The sequence below is a fragment of the Lissotriton vulgaris genome, chromosome 3_1 (assembly GCF_964263255.1).
Source record: "Lissotriton vulgaris chromosome 3_1, aLisVul1.2, whole genome shotgun sequence".
NCBI classification, from domain to species: Eukaryota; Metazoa; Chordata; class Amphibia; order Caudata; family Salamandridae; genus Lissotriton; species Lissotriton vulgaris.
In genome coordinates, this window is record NC_141689.1 from 10,652,635 (window position 1) to 10,675,719 (window position 23,085).

At 44.8% G+C, this 23,085-nt stretch overlaps 1 protein-coding gene across 1 annotated transcript in view; it reads right to left on the reverse strand.

Moving 5' to 3' along the window:
- The window catches only part of LOC147725821 (uncharacterized), a 272,536-nt gene that overhangs the window by 244,599 nt on the left and 4,852 nt on the right, over positions 1 to 23,085 (reverse strand). Inside the window, exons 2-3 of the mRNA XM_086959996.1 lie at positions 12,396 to 12,636; positions 10,394 to 10,755 (exon numbers count right to left, since the gene is read on the reverse strand). Of these exons, the coding sequence (XP_086816122.1) occupies positions 10,394 to 10,755; positions 12,396 to 12,636 (603 nt within the window). The remainder of the gene's footprint in view (positions 1 to 10,393; positions 10,756 to 12,395; positions 12,637 to 23,085) is intronic.

Genomic DNA, 23,085 nt, shown 5'->3' on the forward strand with positions numbered 1-23,085 from the left:
TAGCATTTACAAAACTTTATTTTACTCACACAAAACCATTGAAATTCGCATATATAGTTAGTTGCACTAACTATATATCGCGCACCCGCAATCCACTGCTGATGATGTCACATATTACATCATTCATGACATGGTCAGTGACATCACTGATGACATCACTGATGACAACTCAAATGACATCACTGATAACATCACTGATGACATCATTTGTGTGATAATACGATGAACCTCTTCAGACTCTTATATAACCTTAGATACACTCAGTGTAAACAGACACTCACAGACTGTCACTCATCCATGGAGTTACTCATACACCTAGTCAGTCATGCAAAGAATCAATCACACCTCCATTTCCTCAACTATACAGTTATACACACCTTACTTATTCAAACATATTCTAACACATATTTACTCTCTTATACAATCACTGATACAAGTTTACAATGATCCATGCAGCCACTCACACATTCACTGGCTCTTATGCACAGTTATTTATATATGTCAACTCTCACATGTACTGTGTTTTACATATGTACTTACTTTGACATGTAGCACTGAGATATCCATTCACTCACCAATACACTCATGCACACAGTCAACCGCCCATACAGCTGTCTCCACATGCACTTTTGAACCCATACATCTAGTGAATCAACTGCTCACACATCTATGCACAGAGTCATACACCTCCCAGCCACCCACACACACACTCACTCTCCCATACAAATACTTGGGCAACCAATCAATAACCTATATAGTTACTCATATAGCTACTGATCAATACATGCAGCAGTTTACAGAACAACAGACATAATGAAGCACAAATTAAGACAGTTTAGTCACTAACCCATGCACTCAGTGAGACACATTTAATCACTCTCTCATACAGTCAGTCATTCACCTACTAAATCCTTCATCCAGACACTTATACATCCACTCATTCTTCAATATGTAAGACATATTTTAACTTTACAGAAACATACAGTCACTGGATATTGTCATCAGTGATGTCATTTGAGTTGTCATCAGTGATGTCACTGACCATGTCATGAATGATGTAATATGTGACATCATCAGCAGTGGATTGCGGGTGCGCGATATATAGTTAGTGCAACTAACTATATATGCGAATTTCAATGGTTTTGTGTGAGTAAAATAAGGTTTTGTAAATGCTAATTCCTAACTATATATGGTCTATAACCTATCAATCAATCAATCAATCATCGAATTTATATAGCGCACTACTTACCCAGAGGGTCTCAAGGCGCTGGGGGGAGGGGGTCTGTTACTGCTCGAACAGCCAGGTCTTGAGTTGCTTCCTGAAGGCGAGGTGGTCCTGGGTCAGGCGAAGGTGGGTGGGGAGAGAGTTCCAAGTCTTGGCGGCGAGGTAGGAGAAGGACCGTCCCCCTGTGGTGGTTCTACGGATGCGGGGGACGGCGGCGAGGGCGTGGCTGGTCGAGCGAAGCTGCCGTTTGGGAGCGTAGAAGTTGAGGCGGCTGTTGAGGTATCCTGGGCCTTGGCTGTGTAGGGCTTTGTGTGCGTGGGTGAGGAGACGGAAGGTGATTCTTTTGTTGACCGGGAGCCAGTGCAGATCTCTCAGGTGTCCGGAGATGTGACTGCGACGGGGGATGTCCCCAGAGCGACCGCGCAGCGGACGCGCGCAGCGGGAGCACCGATTGAGCGCCGAAGGTGCGCCAAAGGTAAGCCCGTCTACGCCCGGCGATGGCGATGTCAGGCGCAGAGGAGGCGTTCATCCAGGTTTCCGTGAAGAAGGCGACGTCTGGGGCTGTGGTGTCAAGCAGGTTCCAGATCTCGATGGCGTGCCTGTGGACGGAGCGGGTGTTGAGCAGGATGCATCTCAGGTGGCTGCTGCTGCTGTTGCTCGTCGAGGTCTTGGGCACTGCTGGAGTGGTGCAGGTCCGGATGCAGGTGAACTTGCAGGAGTTGCAGCAGAAGGGTCCGTGGGTGCGTCTCGGGGTGGCTCGGTAGCATCCTGGGCTTTGGCCGGCGTTGAGTGCGTTGAGGGTGGCGGCATCGTACGTCCGGCGGGTGGGCTGGGATCTGCGGGGGCCAGGGGTCCTGGCGCTGGGCGCGGTCCAGGCGCGGACGGGCTGGGGCGGCAGGGAAAAGCTGGAGCCGGCTCGGCGGCCCTCGGGTGGCTGGGGCTGCGGGAGGCTGGTGTGCGCTCGGCGGCCCTCGGGTGGCTGGGGCTGTGGGAGCGGGAGCTGGCACAGGCACAGGAGCGTGGGGGTGACCAGGCCGAAGGCGCAGTGGTCACTCCCTGGATCTTGGTCTGGCTCCCCTAAGAGGGAGCCGGTCGGGAGGGTCTGCGGGGAGGCGGGAGCGCGAGCCAATCGGCTGTTGGGGGGGCGGGGCCACAGGCTGGGGCGGCGGGAAAAGCTGAATAAACACGCTACCTTATATAATCACATGCAGCATGACAAACAACATGTACACCTAGCAGACACAACAACCCTACGTATTGTGGGTACCGTGGCTAGCCATGAATACAAACCAAACATGGCGTGGCACCTCTGCCACACAATGCAGAATGCAGGGAGAGATGGGAGCAAAGTATGTGCAAAGTTGGCAAGTGATTATTATAAAAGTAAACAATGCAAAGTGTTGAGGGGATGTGCCAGACAGACTTGAGTATGCAGAGCACAGACATGTACATGTGAACATACACTTATGGTCTATTGAGTGAAGTAGATAGTGGACGCAACCATGATAGCATAGTCCGTAGGGAAGATTATGAAAACATAGCGCGTACGTACCCCCTCGCCCACAAATCTTTAACGTAGTGGGCTGGCTCGGCGTACGCAAGGATATCATAGGGGTATGAATAAAAGGCACGTTTGTGTGGGTGAGGTTTTGCTCAGGAATGGCAAACGTGTCTGCCAGGTCTACGCAGCTTACACCGCCATGAGGTTGACCACTTGAGCGAAGGTGGGTGCGTGAATGACGCTCTCAGCGTGCTGGTATCAGAAACCGTCATGGCCGCTGCGACGCACATATGCCCCACAGTTCACCTTTCACTACTGCATTATATGAAAGAGGGCCCACCACGTGTCGGCGGAAGCTCCTGGGCCAAGGTCTGTGAGGTTGGAAGGTTCCTGAGATCAACGCTGGCTACCACGACACAGGTACAGAGCGCCCCAGCCTGAGTCCCAGCACAGTGGAGTGCTCTGTATACTACTAACACAGTAGTCCAACAGGTACCAACAGTGGAACGGTGTTTTGATAGCATAGTGGATGATGCTAGAACTGTATCTGAGAGTGTAGATGAAGGTACTCCCTTCGACCAGGTTCAACCAAATCTGGGTCCCAACAGTGGAACGGTGTCTTGATCCCACAATGGACTGAGTTAGAACTGCATCTGAGAGTGGAGATGAAGGTACTCCCTTCAACCAGGTGCAACCAACTCTAGGTCCCAACAGTGGAACGGTGTCTTGATTCCACAATGGACGATGTTAGAACTGCATCTGAGAGTGGAGATGAAGGTACTCCCTTTGACCAGGTGCAACCAACTCTAGGTCCCAACAGTGGAACAGTGTCTTGATCCTACAATGACAATGTCCGATATTACCTCCTGCTTGCTTTTCACAGAACTGCCTCCATTGAGGTGCATCACACTCTGTGCTTCCGTAGTTAACTGCTGCACATGATTATTGGGTTTGGCTGACAGCAGTTGCTGGACTACACCGCGGTACAGCAGGTCCGAACAGTAAAACAGGGTCTTAATTCTATGATTGAGGATGTCAGAAGTTAAAGTCTGTGATAATTTCTGCATACCCCCTTTGACCAGGTGCAACCAACTGTAGGTCCCAACAGTGGAACGGTGTCTTGATCCTACAATGGACAATGTTAGAACTTCATCTGAGAGTGGAAATTAAGGTACTCCCTTCGACGAGGTGCAACCTACTCTAGGTCACAACAGTGGAACAGTGTCTTGATCCCACAATCGAAGATGTCTGATATTACTTGTTGCTTGGTTTTCATAGAATTCCCTTTGTTGAGGTGCATCAGACTCTGTGCTTGCGTAGCTAACTGTTGCATATGATTATTGTGCTTGGTTGACACCAGTCGGTGGAGTACACCGCGGTACAGAAGGTCTGAACAGTGAAATGGGGTCTTGATTCTATGATTGAGGATGTTAAAAGTTCAAGTCTGTGATTATTTCTGTGTAACCCCTCCGATCTGGTGCAACAAACTCCATGCTTTTGAATTCAACGGTACATGGCATTACTGATTAGTGCCTCTGGCCTACATTGCGGTCAGCAGGGCTCACAATTTAGATCGATTGTTTAAATACAGAATCCAATAGTCAAATAACTAGAACATCCATTGAAATATACACAATATCCTTTTAGTGTACTTGCTTGGAGAAATTTATTTAGATGACTTATAGGTTTACTACAGTGACCAAATTCATCTTGCAAGTCCAAAGGAACACTGACTAGTCTACACTGAGGAAAGCAGAAATCGCTATTCAAATTGTTTTGATTTATTTATTGTAGAATTTTCTGCAAATTATGTTGTTGTATTTTGTGAAGAGGAAGTGAGAAAAAGTATTCATGGTTGTCTGTGTGAATAATGCCTTTAATTAACACTTCAGACAGCAGTGTTCACAATTCAGATCGAGTCGCTATTGTAGGAAAAGACATTGCTCCAGTCGTTCTGTCTGCACCATGTACATGTATCATTACAGGCTACGCACACACTTTTTGTTGCTTTGCTTATGACAAACTGGGGAGCTCAAGTCCACGTTACGTAGCTGTGGGCCCTTGCTGACCGGTCTCTCTGGCCTACACTGCAGACAGAAGTGTTCACAATTCAGATCGAGTGGTGATTGTTTAATTACAGAATCCAGTAGTCAAGTAACTACAACGTCTATTGAAATATACACATTATCCTTTTAGCATACTTGCCTGAAGACATTTTTTTAGATGACATATAGGTTTAGTACAATTACCAAATTTATCGTGCAAGTGGAAAGGAACACTGAAGAGTCAACATCGTGGACAGCAGAAATCGGAATTCGAATTGTTTTGATTTATTTATTGCAGAGTTTTCTGTAATTTATGTTGTTGTATTTTGTGAAGAGGAAGTGAGAAAAAGTATTCATGGATGTCTGTGTGAGTACTGCCTTCAATTAACACTGCAGAAAGCAGTGTTCACAATTCAATTCGAGTCGGTATTGTAGATGAGGCAGTCCTGTAGGAAAAGACATTGCTCCAGTGCACTCTGTCTGCACCATGCATACGTATAATTACAGGCTACGCACACGCTTTTTTTTGCTTTGCGTATGAGAAACTGGGCAGATCAAGTCAATGCCACGTGGCTGTGGGCCCTTGTTGAACGCTCTCTCTGGTCTACACTGCAGACAGCAGTGTTCACATTTGAGATTGAGTCGGTATTGTAGATGACGCAGTCCTGTAGGAAAAGACATTGCTGCAGTGTGCTCTGTCTGCACCACTCATACACATCATGGCTGGGTCCGCACATGCTTTTTTGTTGCTTTGTGTACTGCAAACTGTGGAGCTCAAGTCAATGCCACGTGGCTGTGGGCCTTTGGTGACCGCTCTGCAAACAGCAGTGTTCACAATTCAGATCGAGTCGCTATTGCAGATGATACATTGTTGATGGGAACAGATGTTGCTCCGAGTACGGCCCGCCCGCTGCACGCATCATCGCTGGCTGTGCACATGCTAAATGCTTTTGATGTGGCTATGTGAGTGCACTAGAACTGATGGAGCGTAGATGATATAATCTGTTTGTGTATTATTTCAGATCTATTGATTGTGTCTCAGTATACCACAAGTTGTGGTTCTTTTACGATAGAATTTTTTCTGCATTATTTCACATCTACTGTCCCTACCTTACTGCAGCACAAATGATTGATTCTTTTAATATTGAATCTCTGTGTGTGATCCAATAATTACTGTTGTAGTTGCTGCTAGCAGCAACCATTCCCTGAGGGCGGCTTTACACTCACCCCACACACATCCAGCACAGACCTCACTGGATATGTGACGCTGGTAATAAAAAGGAGTCAAGCGCACTTGCCCGCACCCACTTTCACTATCTATCTGTGTCCGTGTGTTCATCATTATCTATGCATGATACTGCCCCTGGGCCGCACTACATTACATTGTGCTGTGGACAGCGTATGTAACCATGTTACATCCGGTAGTGGAAAAAACTTCTGTTATGTAACATTTAGGTGTATGGCTATCACAGGTGGAAGGCTACTTACAAAGTATGAATATTGATGAAGATGATGGTTGCATGTTGTGTGTAATGTAAGATATGTGTACATTGCAAAAAGTTTAGAAAAAAGCTCTCTAAGCAAAAGAGGTGTGTCTCAACAAATGCAGTGCAGAGATTGATTAAATGGGTGGTGTTTTCCAACTGTTCCAATGGGAAATGTTATGAACTAATGAAAGGCTTTTTTTAATGGTCACATGGCAATCGTGCACCCAGCGCACAAGGAGACCACACCTGACGTGATTTTGAGAAAATATATTTACTATAATAAAAGTTTATTACAATTAGAAATATATAAATGTTTAAAATATTTTTCATTATCGCTTGCTCTCATTTACAGTTATTTAGACATAGTTTTGAGCCCCAAAAAAATGAGGGAAAGGCAGATGCGGCGCGACACCGTACGTCTATGATGTAACACAGGCCGTGGCAGCGTGCACTTGTCGCATACGCAACACTTAGCGGGTGCGACCCCATATGTATTTGACGTAATGCGCGGCTTGGAAGTGCGTACCTGTAGCATACCAAAGTAGCAGCTGGCGCGACCTCATATGTATATGTTGTTACGTGGGACGCGGTGCCACAAACCCGTCAGTTACGAAATGCGCATCATTTAAATGTGGTGGATAAGATTTGCATGCTGATCGAGCTTGGTAGACTACCGGTACGGGACTGTCGTTTTCTAAAAATAAAAAAAAATGATATACATATTTTTGGGGGAAGATATAAAACATAACATAATTTTTAAATAAAAAAAAGGATAATATTGTTGCAAAATATTAAAGATATAGGTGTTATAAATATTAAAATATGAAATTAACATTTAAAAAACCTTTGAAATTCACTGGAAAAAAAACAGGTTTAACAGACGGTATAGTTAGGAATTCGCATTTAAAAAAACTTAGAAATTCACTGAAAAAACCATTGGTTTCAGGGACGTTATAGTTAGTTGGACATTTGACTCCTATAAAACCAGAGAAATTCGCCAGTTATAGTAAGTTGAGTGAACTATAACTCGCGCACCCGCATTGCACTGCTGATGATGTCACATATTACTTTACTCATGACATGGTCAGTGACATCACTGATGGCATCACTGATGACATCTCAAATGACATCACTGGTGACATCACTGATGACATCATCCATGTGATAATCTGATGCACATATTGATGCTCTAATATAAACTTTCATACACCCACTCTAAAATACAGACTACTATTTTTGAAACCATACACACAACAATGCCAGATACTACATGCCACCAACTATTTCCTAGGTCTAGACACACATCCAGTGACTTATACTCATCAATAGAGTACTATAATATGTACTCATACACCTATACATACAGTCACACTCTATCACTCATCCATAGTTACTCACACACCTAGTCAGCCATGAAAAGAATGAATTACATACTCATTTACTCATGTATACAGTTGTACACATCAACTGAGTTATTTATACTCACACCACATCACTTATTTATGCAGATACTAACACATACTTACTGTCTTATACAATCACTGATACAAACAGACACTCATTTATACACCCACTCTTTAAATAACGTACTCTCGCAGATAGTCATTTATATACTCCAACACTGACATATACTGCCTTAAAACATATGTAGTTACTCACACATATATATCAATGAGACATTCATTCACTCACCAACACACCCATACACACACACTAACTCACCCATACAGCCCTTCCCAGATGCACTTTTGAATCCATACAACCAGTGAATCACCCACTCAGACATCTGTGCAAAAAGTCACCCCCCCGAACCACACAGATACTCAGGCACCCATACAGATACTCAGACAACAAATCAATAACCCATATAGACTGTCATGTAGCTAGTCACCAACCCATGCAGACGCTTACACACCAACTGAGAGACTAATACAGAGTTTCACACAGTTTTGTCACTAACTCATGTATTCAGTAAGACACGTTCAATGACTCAGTTATACAGTCAGTCACCCAGCTACTAAATAATCCATTCAGGCTCTTGTAAATCCACTCATTCTTCAATACACCTTGGCATAGATATATATGAAAAATATTTAAACTTTACAGAAACACACATTCAGTGGTTGATGTCATCAGTGATGTCATTTGAGATGTCATCAGGGATGTCATCAGTAATGTCACTGACCATGTCATGAGTGATGTAATATGTGACGTCATCAGCAGTGCATTGCGGGCGCGCTGTTATAGTTAGCTCAACTAACTATAACTGGCAAATTTCTCTGGTCATATATGAGTCAAATGTCCAACTAACTATAACGTACCTGTAACCTATGGTTTTTTCAGTGAATTTCTAAGGTTTTTTAAATGTTAATTCCTAACTATAATGTCTGTAAAACCTATGTTTTTTTCAGTGAATGTATATATATACACACACGTCCAAGGGACGTGATGGGGACATCCCTTTATTAATTCACTGTTGTTCTAAATTGTGACACATGAGAGGCCTTCCTAAAACAGGGGCACAATGAGTGCAGTGGAGTGGCAGGAGAGAGGGACTAGTTGTGAGATATGTGCAGCTCTGTGCAGCATATGAAAAATAGCAACCAGATATCCGTAGGAATAGATTACCACAGATAGCCGCCAGTACTTCCTCCACACACGCCCCAGTGCTGGAATACAAAGATTGAATAATACGTGTTAATATAAAGTGTTTTTCAATGTAAAAGGAAAATATGCATTGAGTAGCGATGCTCAGGAATGCAATATTTTCAGAATACAATTTGTGCACATTTTAAAAATGCCTTTTAGACTACAGGTGAAGGGCCCGATTCACAGAACTAACTTAAGACAAAATCCTAAACTTACTACTTTTGGTATTCACAGAAGTTAGGATTTTGTCTTAAGACAAACTTAAGACAGACTTAAGACAGACTTAAGACAAAATCCTAACTTATGTCTGTCTTAAGTCTGTCTTAAGACAAACTTAAGACAAAATCCTAACTTCTGTGAATACCAAAAGTAGTAAGTTTAGGATGTTGTCTTAAGTTAGTTCTGTGAATCGGGCCCGAAGACTTTAAGGGTGGTAGCAAATATTTTGCAGTTCAGCCACTATACGTTTTTTCCCCAATTGTGTTCCTGGGATGGAGAATCTTAAGATATCTGTTTGGAGCAATAATAGTATAATGCTTTGGTTCTTCTTTTGCTTTTGGAGTTAATTGATGCTTCGAGGTTTTGCATACTGCAGACATCCTCCACCTCCTTATGACTGGTTAGGAGTTCCACTAGTGCATCCGTGTTTTTTATTTCTGAATATTGTGCCTGCACATTTGCACAACTACTGTTTCACACCTAGCCACAGGTCATAGACAGAGAATGGTTGGTGAGGAGTAGACAACACATTTGGTATGACGATTTGGTCAGGTGTGAACATAAACAAAAAACAAAAAAGAGGGGAGTACAACTAGATCCCTTAGATTGTATCTATGGGCAGACTGTAGCAGGACACCAGGTCACGCCACAGGCCCCACTACAAGTAGCATTAGACCAGCTACATTTTCCCACACGTTTGGATCAAAGCAGGACCAGGTGTCTACTGCGATGATAAAGCAGCAGCCAAGTTCAAGCAATGCCTGAACGGTCTGCTTAAAAATAAAAATAAAGCAAGATAAGTGCCATAAAGAAAATTAATTTGGGAAAAAATGGCTTTATTGCCTACCGATTGCCCTGTTTTCTCTCAGAAATACTTCAAGTTGCAACCACCACCTAACGCCCAATCAGCTTGTCACTGGACAATCAATAAATGTATCAGTCCCAGCAACTAGACCTAAAACTGATATAGAAAGTTCTTCTGAAATGATGAAAGCTGAAATGAATGAGTATCTGTATGGGCGAACATGCGCTGTACAGTTCCTTTCTGCTCAGATATCCAAGCGGATGGAGAAGGGCCCCAACGATCCTGTGCTCCTGCTCATCCCTCCCGGAACACAGAACCATCGCAGAAAAAAGCCTAAAATTTGAAGGACCTTATAAAGTCACAGACTTCTCGCCAACAACTGAAGAGCAGAAAAAAACAAAACAATGAACATATTCAAACAAAGAATGATAGGTTTGGGATGATGTGTAAGGGGTACTGTACCTCATGCGTTTCAATGTCACTAGCATCATCTTCCACGGCGTACTGCATGATGTGGGATCGCTCTTGTACATTGGTCCGTCCTCGCTGGTGGCTCATTTGTTTTAATTTTTCTGATGTTTTTGCCAACTTTTCCTCCAGGGATTTGCTTTCTTTCTCCATCTCTTCAGCAATCCTTTTCTCCCTTTCCAGACGTTCATGTTGTCGCTTCTCTTCTTCCTGCTGCTTTCGCTCTGCCTCTGCTCTTTGCCTTTGTTCTTCTTCTCTCTGCTGTTGTTCTTCTCGCTGCCTTCTTGCCTCTTCTTCTCGCTGCCGCCTCTCTGCCTCCTCGCGTTCCTTTGCCATCCGGTCTTCTTCCTGTTTCACTTAAAATTATGTGAGATAAATACATATAAGCCAAGAGTCTTATTGCAGTCAGCAGGTAAACAAAATGGCCAACCTGTAGCATTTACTAACAGAGACATTTATTTCCACTTAATGATGCTGTAATCACTGCATGAATTGTGAGTTTTCCTGTAAAGCAGCAGGAGGACCACAATGCTGGCTATTGCACTTACACCTCTTAAGGAATAAAAGGTTCATGCCTTATAAAGTGAATGCATGCAGACTGCTGTGTAAACATTGCCTAATGTATGCTTCCCTGAGGAACAACATCTATACATTTTTTGATATTTATTTAGGAAATCATTGTATTCTGAGAGCTTATTTATGAGAGGCCTGTATCACTTCTACATCACATAAAGTGGTACATGCGTGACGCTGGGCTCTCGTTTTGATTTGAAAGCGTTTCATGAGAAACCCGACCCATGCCAATTGATGTGTTGCCTTACTCTGCGCTGGGAGGTGTTCCATGGGCGTTGCGGCGGGATTTCCCACGTAACACCCTGTAACCTGGGAATGCGTCAAAATGCTGCGCCTCCTGGCATAAGGCGTAATAAGGAGAAATATCCTCACTTCTCCTCTTTTTTACTCTTTCCATGTGTGCTGCATTCTGCAGCATAAAATGAGGAAAACACCTCGTAGGATTGCTTTTGTGCTGGAGTGTGCCACTTCCTGCACAAAAATAGACCTACCTACAGCACAGGCACCCTTGCACCATGCTGCAAGGGTGCCTGCATTGGTTCTAGGCTGCCAGAACAGTGCCAGCACAGGCTGACAGGACAGGAATACACCATATTGGGCAAATGGGCCATAAGCTGGCAGGGTATGCTCAGACGTGAGTCCCTTGCTCACTTTGCCACTGGATTCAAGCAAGCCGGGCTGAAGACGGCTGGAATGCCAGAAACCGGTCCTCGGAAGCTTGTTTCCGGTCCAGGGAAGACATGGCTTGGCAGTTCGGGCTGGACTGTTCCCATGAGGCACAGGGTCAGACTGATTTGCATATGGCCATGTCTGAACTGGGGTGGCAGAGTGGGCTAAAGAACGGTGATGGATTAAACCCAGATCTTTTGACTGGGTGTGAGTGTTTGATTCAGATGCTCCGTCCATCACCACCCCCTTTTGTACCGCTTTTGGTCGCCATAAGTGTGGCAGGGTATGCTCAGACGTGAGTCCCTTGCTCACTTAGCCACTGGATTCAAGCAAGCCAGGCTGAAGACGGCTGGAATGCCAGAAACCGGTCCTCGTAAGCTTGTTTCCGGTCCTGGGAAGACATGGCTTGGCAGTTCGGGCTGGACTGTTCCCATGAGGCACAGGGTCAGACTGATTTGCATATAGCCATGTCGGAACTGGGGTGGCAGAGTGGGCTAAAGAACGGTGATGGATTAAACCCAGATCTTTTGACTGGGTGTGAGTGTTTGATTGGTTCAGATGCTCCGTCCATCACCACCCCCTTTTGTACCATCTTGTTTTTCAAAGGCATTTCATGTTGAAGCAACAACGTGGACATGGAAAATCCTTCAATACTATCTAAATTTTTGTGACATGAGGATTCTGGCAATTGCGTTAAGCTATACACCTCTGGCATGTGGCTGTGTTCTACTACAGATATTGTGTATAAACTTACCATAGTTGGGGCAGACGGGCGCCTCCCCTCCACGATTACACACCAGCTGTATCTGCGATCGATCCGAGTTGACCACACGGATATAGAATGTTGGATTGTCAATGCCGGTGTATTGGCGCCATAGATCTGCATGCGTGCGACAAGTACTTCCATCATGGCATCCAAATTTGACATACATGAGACTTATAATCTCTCGCTGCTGGGACACGATGGTCTGACCGGGTGCAAGGACAGCTTGATCCTAGGAGAGAAACAAGAGGGTCATGTACTGTACGCTGATGCTCGTCACTGGTAGACAACATCGGTGGCAGATCTCTTCAATCATGAAGTAAAGTCTGAATTCTGTCCATACCATGAATCACTACTGCCACAATAACTTCTCCCCTTCACTGAAGTCATTCCACAGTAAGTATCACTTTAACTTCTCCCCAACCCTGCTTTGTCTCTGTGGCTTCAAATGAAATGAGGAGCTCGCGCAGCCTCTTCCGTAGCTTCACACTAGATCATGACAAGAGTCAGCTGGAACAGACGTGTCATAAGAGGGGTCACGCATGTCTCCAGACAAGTGAGGGACTTGCAAACATGGGGAGGGTGAAACTGGGCTGATCCCCCTGATATGTAAATACAAAGTAGGTGCCTCCATAGACCATGAGTATAAACTGTCAAGGTCATGACCCTGGGATCACTATTGGAACAGATACTAATAGATAGAACAAGGGCATTCAAAGGAAGATAGGAGCACAGTCAAATCAAAGTGAAGAACAATCGATGTGTAATGTAACCATCCGTGTTCCTCATCTCAGGTGTTCAAAACACTGACAGCAAGAGAGAAATGTGCACCGCCTCCACACTCACTCCTGCACCGTCCCTGCCAGGCTGGAGTCTAGTGGTGCTGTCGCCATAAACCATCGGTCAGGCCCTCTACTGTTGGCATGCCTGAAACTCAGAATATCAAAACTTAGGAGATAACAAAATCTCTTAATACTGTTAGGGGCATGAGTGGCAAACCATGAATGTGCGCTGGTTCCCCTCCCCTACCCCCCTCCGTGGAGCACAAGAACTTGACCTGCACTGCTCCCCCAGAGCATGCCCTGTTTTGCATTCACCCCCTCACCCCAGGAGCACCCATTTGACCCCACTGGGCCCATGTAAATGAAGCAGCATGCTTAGGCCAGAACCTGCCTTAGTCCTTCACTTTCTATGTCAGAACCTCCCTCAGACGCCTCAAGTTCAAAGCATCACACCTGCCTTTGCCTCCTTAGATTCCAGGTATTAAAATTCTCTTATGGTAAAACTACCCAATCTAAAGTGGACACCACTTTCATTCCAGCTACTGACGCCTGCATCAAGTGAAGAAGAACCAAGTTTGGTATATGCATTTGTAAAGTGCACTATCACTTGTGAAGGAGGCTTGGTGCTGAGCAGGTTTGTGCGTAGCCCTGCCTATAGTAGCTTGGTTCATCACCCGTGAGGGTAGCTGGTGCTGAGCAGGCGGGTGCGTAGCCCTGCCTGTGGTAGGTTGGTTCATCACTCGTGAGGGTATCCTGGCGCTGAGCAGGTGTGTACGTAGCCCTGCCTGTGGTAGGTTGGTTCATCACTCGTGAGGGTAGCTGGTGCTGAGCAGGCGTGTGCGTAGCCCTGCCTATGGTAGGTTGGTTCATCACTCGTGAGGGTATCCTGGCGCTGAGCAGGTGTGCGTAGCCCTGCCTGTGGTAGGTTGGTTCATCACCCGTGAGGGTAGCTGGTGCTGAGCAGGTGTGTGCGTAGCCCTGCCTGTGGTAGTTTGGTTCATCCCCCGTGAGAGCAGCTGGCGCTGAGCAGGCGTGTGTGTAGCCCTGCCTGTGGTAGGTTGGTTCATCACCCGTGAGGGTAGCTGGTGCTGAGCAGGTGTGTACGTAGCCCTGCCTGTGGTAGGTTGGTTCATCACTCGTGAGGGAATCCTGGCGCTGAGCAGGTGTGCGTGTAGCCCTGCCTCTGGTAGGTTGGTTCATCACTCGCGAGGGTAGCTGGTGCTGAGCAGGCGTGTGCGTAGCCCTGCCTATGGTAGGTTGGTTCATCACTCGTGAGGGTACCTGGTGCTGAGCAGGTGTGTACGTAGCCCTGCCTGTGGTAGGTTGGTTCATCACTCGTGAGGGTATCCTGGCACTGAGCAGGTGTGTGTGTAGCCCTGCCTAGGGCAGGTTGGTGAACTGTAAACTATCAATAAGGAGCTCTAGAGGGAAAAATAATGAACAGGTTGCCCTCCTCTCAATGTACCACATAAACACAAAGACCTGTTCATCCACGGCTCCTCTTCTTGAGGATATTCATATAAGTGGAGGCGGGGTTCCGTCACTCTCTTTCCCTGCCACTCCTCACTTTTATCAAAGGTAGTGTCCTTCCACTTTACTGCCTAAATTTCATAAAACAAAAGTTTTTGCAAATGACAGTCACTACCCACATCCCCACTGTGAATATAGGGGTGTGGTTTTGAAGGTGTATCTAACCCGGTTAAATCAATGTATGCGTTACCTTTTCCAAAAAATGTGAAAGGACAAGATGGCACCTCACATGCGCACAACCAGTCGAGCTTGCTGATTCTTACGCACCAGCTATGCTCACTTTTCTCATCATTGGTAACCATCTTGCCTTGAAATAAAGATGTGTCCCAAAAAATAGTGCAAAAAAATTATAATCCCACAGCTTCAGGGTATGGAAGCAGGATGCAATGAAGCCATTGACTTGGGCGATAATGTCCAATTTGCTGTTGGTGATTTCAAGGTTCCTGGCATGAGCGTGGGACCGAGTCAGTTAGCTGCCAGTTGAAATCCCATGGAGAGGTTTTCTTGCAGAAGATCTCTACTTCTGTCCTGTCCGTGTTGCGCTTGGGACTGTTGGCTTTCATCCAGTGAGTGACTTTGGTCATACGGGCTGTGAACTTGTTTCTTGCTGTGGAGATCTTGTCTGAAAGGAAAAAGTATGAGTTACCTGTATTTGGCCTAGGAGAGGATGGATATGTCATGTACGTGGATGACATTAGCCAGAGGGATTATGGACATGTTGATGAGAGTGGGGCTGAAGGACAAGCCTTGAGGTTGTAGTAATTTAACAAGTGACTAAGTTAGCATTAGCAGAAGACATCTTAGTTTTAGCTATTATGAATTTGGTAAATCAATTATATGTATAAATCTTTATTCGGTAAATTGATCACCATAAAAGACAACAATATACATTTTAAAATTCATTCCATCAAGTTATACTAGCAGCAACAACGGTTGACCATACTTAAAATACGACTCAACACTGACATAATTGATAAAACCACAGACAGGAAATATACTCCAGGTACTTTGATTTAGCAGCTTCAAACAACTCCACTCAAGGTAGGTAGAGGCCTTGCAATCATTCCCAATGATCTTGTTCTAATGATCCAGGCACTACCTAAAAACGTTGCCACCCCGCATATCAATGGGGTAGATGATAGATCCGATGTAATCACTCGTAATGCCGAGCGATGGCACCTCATCCCCAGACCTTTACATACTGGTTTCAACCAGTTTTTCCGCGCCACTTTATACGCGGGGCAGGCAAAAAGAAGATGGGCCACAGACTCTTTAGGGGCCGCACAACCAGGACAAGATCGCAAAAGGCCGCCCTGGTTGGACCATTTTGAAGTGAAGCTATTATCGTGACATTCAGCGGACTCCATTTTGTATTTACGGCATCCATCTTGTCTGCTACATGCTGCCGCGTGTCGCCCGTGTGCTTTGTCCCATCTTCCTGTTAACTGCATTTGAAATCTGCCCGGCGACAAGTTATATTTAGCATCCCCCACTTTTGCGCATGTCCAGTAGGGTCCACATCTGTTAGCGATTAGTTCCAGAAAGGAATGTGTTTACCAGTTCCCAAAACCGTTAGCTCCTCCCACTGATCAATTGTGCCTTTCAATATTACCTTATATGTACATAAATCATGCTCTTGTGTTTGTACCGCCATCTTTTGAGCCCCTGTGTGGGTATAAATGGACCATGTTTTCTTAGTTCATGGTGCTACTTCTTGCAATACCGTAGGGTTGTCTGAACTGTAGCACCACCTCATGAGGTGTAATAAATGTTATCTTTTCTATTCCAGTTTCTGTGCCAACTTCTTTCTATTGGTCTGAGGACTTTGTGCAGAGAAGGGCAAACCCCTTGCACTGGTGGGTCTTGCTGAGGCCTGCTACGACAAGGTATTCAGGAGATGAGTTTGAGGCTTCCAAGGAGTAAGGTGCCAGGCTCGCAGCTTGTTTTCTCTCGATTAAGAAAGAGCAGATTCAGTGGAAAGTGGGTCGATGACTGATGAGGCTGAGGTGAGCGACCCGGTCAAATGCTGCAGGGATATGTAGGAGAATGAAGGCTACTGTGTGTCAGGAACCTACGAATTGTTCGAACCCTTCGAGCTGCCGCCACTTGCATTCCTGCGCGACATAAGAGGGCTCGAATAGTGGTGATACCCAAGAGGTTAAACGTGTGGTTTCCCTGGCCGTGCTAACTAGTTTAGTGCTCTTGAAAATAACTTCTGTACAATACTGGTTAAGTTAGGAAGCCCTGTTAGAATCCCTACACTCAAGATGGCCGACGGACTGAGTCGCTCTGTGTTCTAAGAGCGGTCGGCACTCTAGTTTAACCTGTGGGGAGCGCGAGCTCCGTACTGCGCACTTCAACGCGTATCTTGCTGAGGAAACAGCCGGATTCAGCTTTGCGTCAATAATTCATGACGGAAGCTAGATATTCACTAAAATTACTTTCAGTTTGCCTGTATGGTCAGAGTATATTCCAGTACTCATTGTGTATCTTCATAGAATCAGGGGAATTCGTCTCCTGAAGTATTCGAACTTGAGAAGGCTGAGGAGTTCCAGTCAGACTCGTCGTTGGCAATTCGATATCTTCTTTTCCTTCGACCACCTTCACATCAAAGACTTCTGAGACTGTCAAGCAGCAGCAGTTACTACAACTGGAAGTTACAGTAAGACAGTAGCCAGCGAACCGCAGTAGCGAATTTGAGTCCTTGTTCCCTTCCTTGCGCTTATCCTCTTCTTCTCTTCTCCTTTATACCTACCCCGTACCTTTTTGCACGCTCTGAAGGACATATTGAGTTTGCAGCTGCGAGGAGAACTATACTAGTATTCCACACTGCAAGATTACAGAAACCCCAGTACCGCAGAGGCATGACGCATTCCAGGTAAAAGGCTGAAAGGAGCTTAGGTTATTGGAACTGCATAATAGAATTTAGAGTAATGAGCGTATCTTTATTTTCCAGTCAGGAAGCCTACACTAATACAATTAAATACAGAAGAGAAGCATTGCCTAGAGAACCACTGGTAGGATAACATTTATGTATTTCCCATAGAGTAATTATTAGAGGTAGGCTGTTGTGGCTTATTCTCTCCCTCTTCTGTGCATTAGGCATCATCAAATTGGCGAACTGCAGACCCAACAGATAGTCAGCAGCCAGAACAGGTGCCAGAGGTTTTCAAGGTGTCTCTTCTCTCTCTCTCCACTTCCCCTTTCCCTGTTGCTGGTGTTCTTTGCTCTAGTAGCGGAGACACCGGTAGGAGGGCGATTGGGACTTGCAGCGATACTACCTCTGCGAAGTGTTCAGGAGCCTTCTGACAGTTTGAAGTGCCCACGTATATTACTTAGCCCGGGTGGTATGGCGGAGGGAATGGATTTGAAGACTTTAGGAGATATTCTTGAGGGTATTCAAAGAGAAATAGGAGCAGTACGGGTAGAAAATAAAAGTTTGCAACAGGAATTAGCGGCCTCTCGTTTAGAGACTAGGATGTTGGCTCAGAAGGTAGAAGGATTAGCTTTGGGAAAACCAGTACAGAACATCCCTGCTTCTAGTACCAGTAGTGTTAGTTCAGACCCTAAAACTGTAGCTCAGGTTATTCATTCGGTCTCTCCTTTAATTCCGTTAGCGGCACCGGAGAGATTCACTGGGGATCCACAAAAGGCCCAATTTTTTTTGACTCAGTGCTCCCTTCATTTCATGTCTTGGCCCACCCTCTTCCCTGATGCTCAGTCCCGAGTGGCTTTTATCATGTCCTATTTGGGTGGAGATGCAGCTAATTGTGCCATGCCGTTAATAAGTGGAGATGACCCTTTATTATGTGATTTTTCTCACTTTAAAAGTGAGTTTCTTAGGATATTCGACAGGAGAAGGATTTCCCAGGCCACTGATAATGAGCTGTTGGAGTTACGTCAGGGGTCCAAGGATTTAATCACGTATCTTACGCAATTTAATAAACTTATTTTGGAAACGAACTGGCCTGAGGAAAAGAGAGCGGCATTGTTCTATCGAGGATTGCGAGATGAAATAAAAGACACTTTGGCTCAAGTCCCGAATCGACTCACTGAGTTGTCAGCTTTGGTGGATTTGGTGTTAGAACTAGATTTTCGCCAATCTGAACGCAAAGGAGAGAAGAAAAAAGATTGGAAGGCAACCTTCCCGCGTTTTGATCGGACTCAAACTGAGAAAGGTTCAGGAAATTCAAATGAAGTTGAACCAATGCAGATTGGAGCAGTAAGAGGACCACTTAGTTTGGAAAAGAAAGAGTCTAGACGACAGAAAAAGTTGTGTCTTTATTGTGGAGGGGCGGGACACTTTGTGAAAGAATGTACTAAACGCCCCAAGAATCCGTTTAAGGGAAACGAGAAGAGCCATCAGTAGAAGGAGTCGCTCTGGTGGTGAAGGAGGATAAATCGGCTCCAGAACCTCACTTGATTCTAAACACGTTACAGACTATGACCCCACATGTGATCCTTCACATGACCTTAAACTTCAGGGAGCATCAACTTTCTGGAGTAGCCATTATGTTGGATTCTGGGGCTACTGGCAATTTTTGCGACATTAAATATGCTCGACAAATGGGAATTCGAGCTATTCGAAAAGAAAGACAGGAGCTCGTTCGTGCAGTAGATGGTACGAATTTGACCTCAGGTCCAATCACTTGTCATACCAAAGAACTCACTTTGATCCAGTCTGACGGTCATTGGGAAGTCTTACAATTCAATTTGATAGACGCACCCCAATTTCAACTGATTTTGGGGTTGCTATGGTTAACTACCCATAATCCAACTATTGATTGGGAGAATAGAACGGTCAAGATGCAATCTCAATTCTGCTTGGAACATTGTTTTGGTTTGCAGGAAGTTCACAAAGAACCCTCACAAGCTACTTTGTTGTCGTATGGAGGGCAATCAATTGGACTTATTTCTTCTGAAGAGATTCCTCCCGAGTATCGAGATCTTGCAATGGTCTTTAGTGAGCAAGAGGCAAAAGCTTTGCCACCGCATCGATCATATGACTGTACTATAGATTTGGAGCCAGGGGCAGTCCTCCCATGTAGTCAGATTTATGCTCTAACTGAGGCAGAGAATGAACATTTGAAGAGCTACTTGGATCGCTATCTTGCGAATGGTTTCATCCGACCTTCACAGTCACCGGTATCTTCTCCACTATTTTTCATTCCGAAGAAACAAGAAGGAAGTCTAAGAACTTGCATCGATTATCGGGCCTTGAATCAAGTAACCATTAAAAACAGATACCCTTTGCCTTTGATCTCAGTCTTACTAGATCAAATAAAAGAAGCTCGGATTTTCACTAAATTGAATTTGCGGGGTGCTTATCACCTTATTCGGATGAAGGAAGGGCACAAGTGGAAAACTGCTTTTCGGACAAAATTCGGCCTTTTTGAATATTGCGTGATGCCCTTTGGGTTGTGTAATGCCCCTGCAGTATTTCAACATTTCATAAATGATGTAATGAGTGATCTTATTGATAATATTGCAATCATTTACTTGGATGACATTTTGATTTATTCCAAGAACCCACAAGAACATCCGAAGCATGTAAGATTGGTGTTGGAAAGACTTCAAGCCCATCAGCTGTTTGTGAAGTTAGAAAAATACGTTTTTCATGTGAACCAAGTAGAGTTTCTGGGATTCGTCATTTCCTCACAAGGCATCATCATGGATCCAGGAAAGGTGTTAGCTGTGGAAAATTGGCCTACCCCACATAACATCAAGGAGATTCAAAGATTCTTGGAATTTGCCAACTTCTACAGACGTTTTATTCAGGGATTCTCTCAATTATTCTCTCCTATAACTCGTTTGTTGAAGAAAGGTGTCAAATTTGAGTGGACTAGTGAGGCTGAAAGAGCATTTTGTGACATAAAGAAGAGATTTGTGTCGGCTCCTATCCTACTACATGCAGATCCAATGGAACCTTTTTACCTAGAAGCTGATGCCTCTGATCAGGCTATTGGAGGGGTCCTTTCTCAACGTCATCCAAAGACGGGGCAATTACATCCTGTAGCCTACCGCTCTAGAAAGTTGCTTCCAGCAGAATTAAATTATACAATCACAGAAAAGGAATTATTGGCAGTGAAAGATGCCTTCAAGGATTGGAGACATTATTTGTTGGGAGCTAGACACATTGTTACAGTATTTTCTGACCATAAAAACCTTCAATTTCTAAAGACTGCCAAAACCCTTACCCCTCGGCAGTTACGTTGGTCCTTATACTTCGCAGACTTTGATTTTGTGATTACTTATCGTCCAGGTACCAAGAATCGAAAAGCAGACGCCTTGTCTCGAATGAACACAGAAGAAAGTGAGCACATTGTGGAGCCTCAACCCATCATTCTGGAATCTAAGATAGTGTGCACCCTTTCCATTGACAATTTTCAAGAAGAAGTACGGAAAAGTCTGACCCAAGAGGAAATTCAGAAATGGGTACGGTCTGAAGATGGAAGACGATGTCACCAAAATCTACCCTACATTTAAGAAGCATTGTATCTTCCCACTCCCTCTCTTCAGCGGAAGGCGTTACAGCATTGCCATGATCACCCCTTACCGGGCCACAAGGGAATTTCAAAGACTCTAGATTTAGTACAGCGCTATTTTTGGTGGCCTGGGTTGTCCTCTCAAGTAAAAGAATATGTGCAATCTTGTGAGCTCTGTGCTCGTGGGAAAACCTAGTAGACAGGCTCCTCAAGGGTTACTTCAACCACTTCCTACTCCCACCCATCATTGGCATACCATTTCAATGGATCTTATAGTAGATTTGCCTAAAAGTAAAGGTTTTAATACAATTTTGGTGGTTGTGGACACCTTCACAAAAATGAGTCACTTTATTCCTCTGACAGGCATTCCTACAGCCCCAGAGTTAGCCCGGGTATTCAGTGAAAATATCGTGAAATTGCATGGAGTCACCAAGATAGTGGTGTCTGACCGGGGTTCTCAGTTTATCTCTCATTTTTGGCGGGCTTATCTGAAAGGACTGGGAGTGGAGAGTAGGTTATCCACTAGCTACCATCCTGAATCTGATGGTCAGACGGAGAGGATCAATCAGGAGTTAGAACAATATCTCCGCTTGTTTCTCATAGATCAGGGTGGTGATTGGTCGGATCGGTTATGGATGGCTGAATTTGCAAGTAATAATGCGAAGAGTTCCTCTACTGGTCACTCTCCATTTTACTTAAACTCTGGTCGCCATCCTAATCTATTTGTAACTCAGGAAGATTTGGGAGTTCCTGCAGTGAAGGATTATTTAACTAACATGAACTCATTACATGAATCCGCAAAGCAAAATCTAATCAAGGCTAAGATCTCATATAAAAAATGTGCAGACAGGCATAGACTAGCTGCTCCTCTATACCAGGAGAGTGATTTGGTTTGGTTGTCCACCAAGAATCTTCATTTGAAGGGCAATAGGAAGTTTCAGCATAGGTTTGTAGGTCCTTACCCTGTAGAGAAGGTTTTGGGTCCAGTGACTGTGAAATTAAAGTTACCTAGTAACTTAGCTATTCACCCAGTTTTCCACGTGTCCTTATTGAAGAAGACCAAGTCAAAGATGCATCTCAATAAACCCCCAGGTCCTTTGAACATTCAGGGTCAGGCAGAATATGAAGTCAAGGACATTTTGGATTCCAAGCACAAGAAGGGTCTACTCCATTATTTAGTGGATTGGAAAGGTTATGGCCCTAAAGACAGATCTTGGGAACCTGAGTCTCAGATTCATGCTCCACAATTGATTCAAAGATTTCACGCACTAAATCCGTCCAAACCAGGACCGATAAATCGGTCCTTAAGAGTGGGTACTGTCAGGAACCTACGAATTGTTCGAACCCTTCGAGCTGCCGCCACTTGCATTCCTGCGCGACATAAGAGGGCTCGAATAGTGGTGATACCCAAGAGGTTAAACGTGTGGTTTCCCTGGCCGTGCTAACTAGTTTAGTGCTCTTGTAAATAACTTCTGTACAATACTGGTTAAGTTAGGAAGCCCTGTTAGAATCCCTACACTCAAGATGGCCGACGGACTGAGTCGCTCTGTGTTCTAAGAGCGGTCGGCACTCTAGTTTAACCTGTGGGGAGCGTGAGCTCCGTACTGCGCACTTCAATGCGTATCTTGCTGAGGAAACAGCCGGATTCAGCTTCGCGTCAATAATTCATGACGGAAGCTAGATATTCACTAAAATTACTTTCAGTTTGCCTGTATGGTCAGAGTATATTCCAGTACTCATCGTGTATCTTCATAGAATCAGGGGAATTCGTCTCCTGAAGTATTCGAACTTGAGAAGACTGAGGAGTTCCAGTCAGACTCGTCGTTGGCAATTCGATATCGTCTTTTCCTTCGACCACCTTCACATCAAAGACTTCTGAGACTG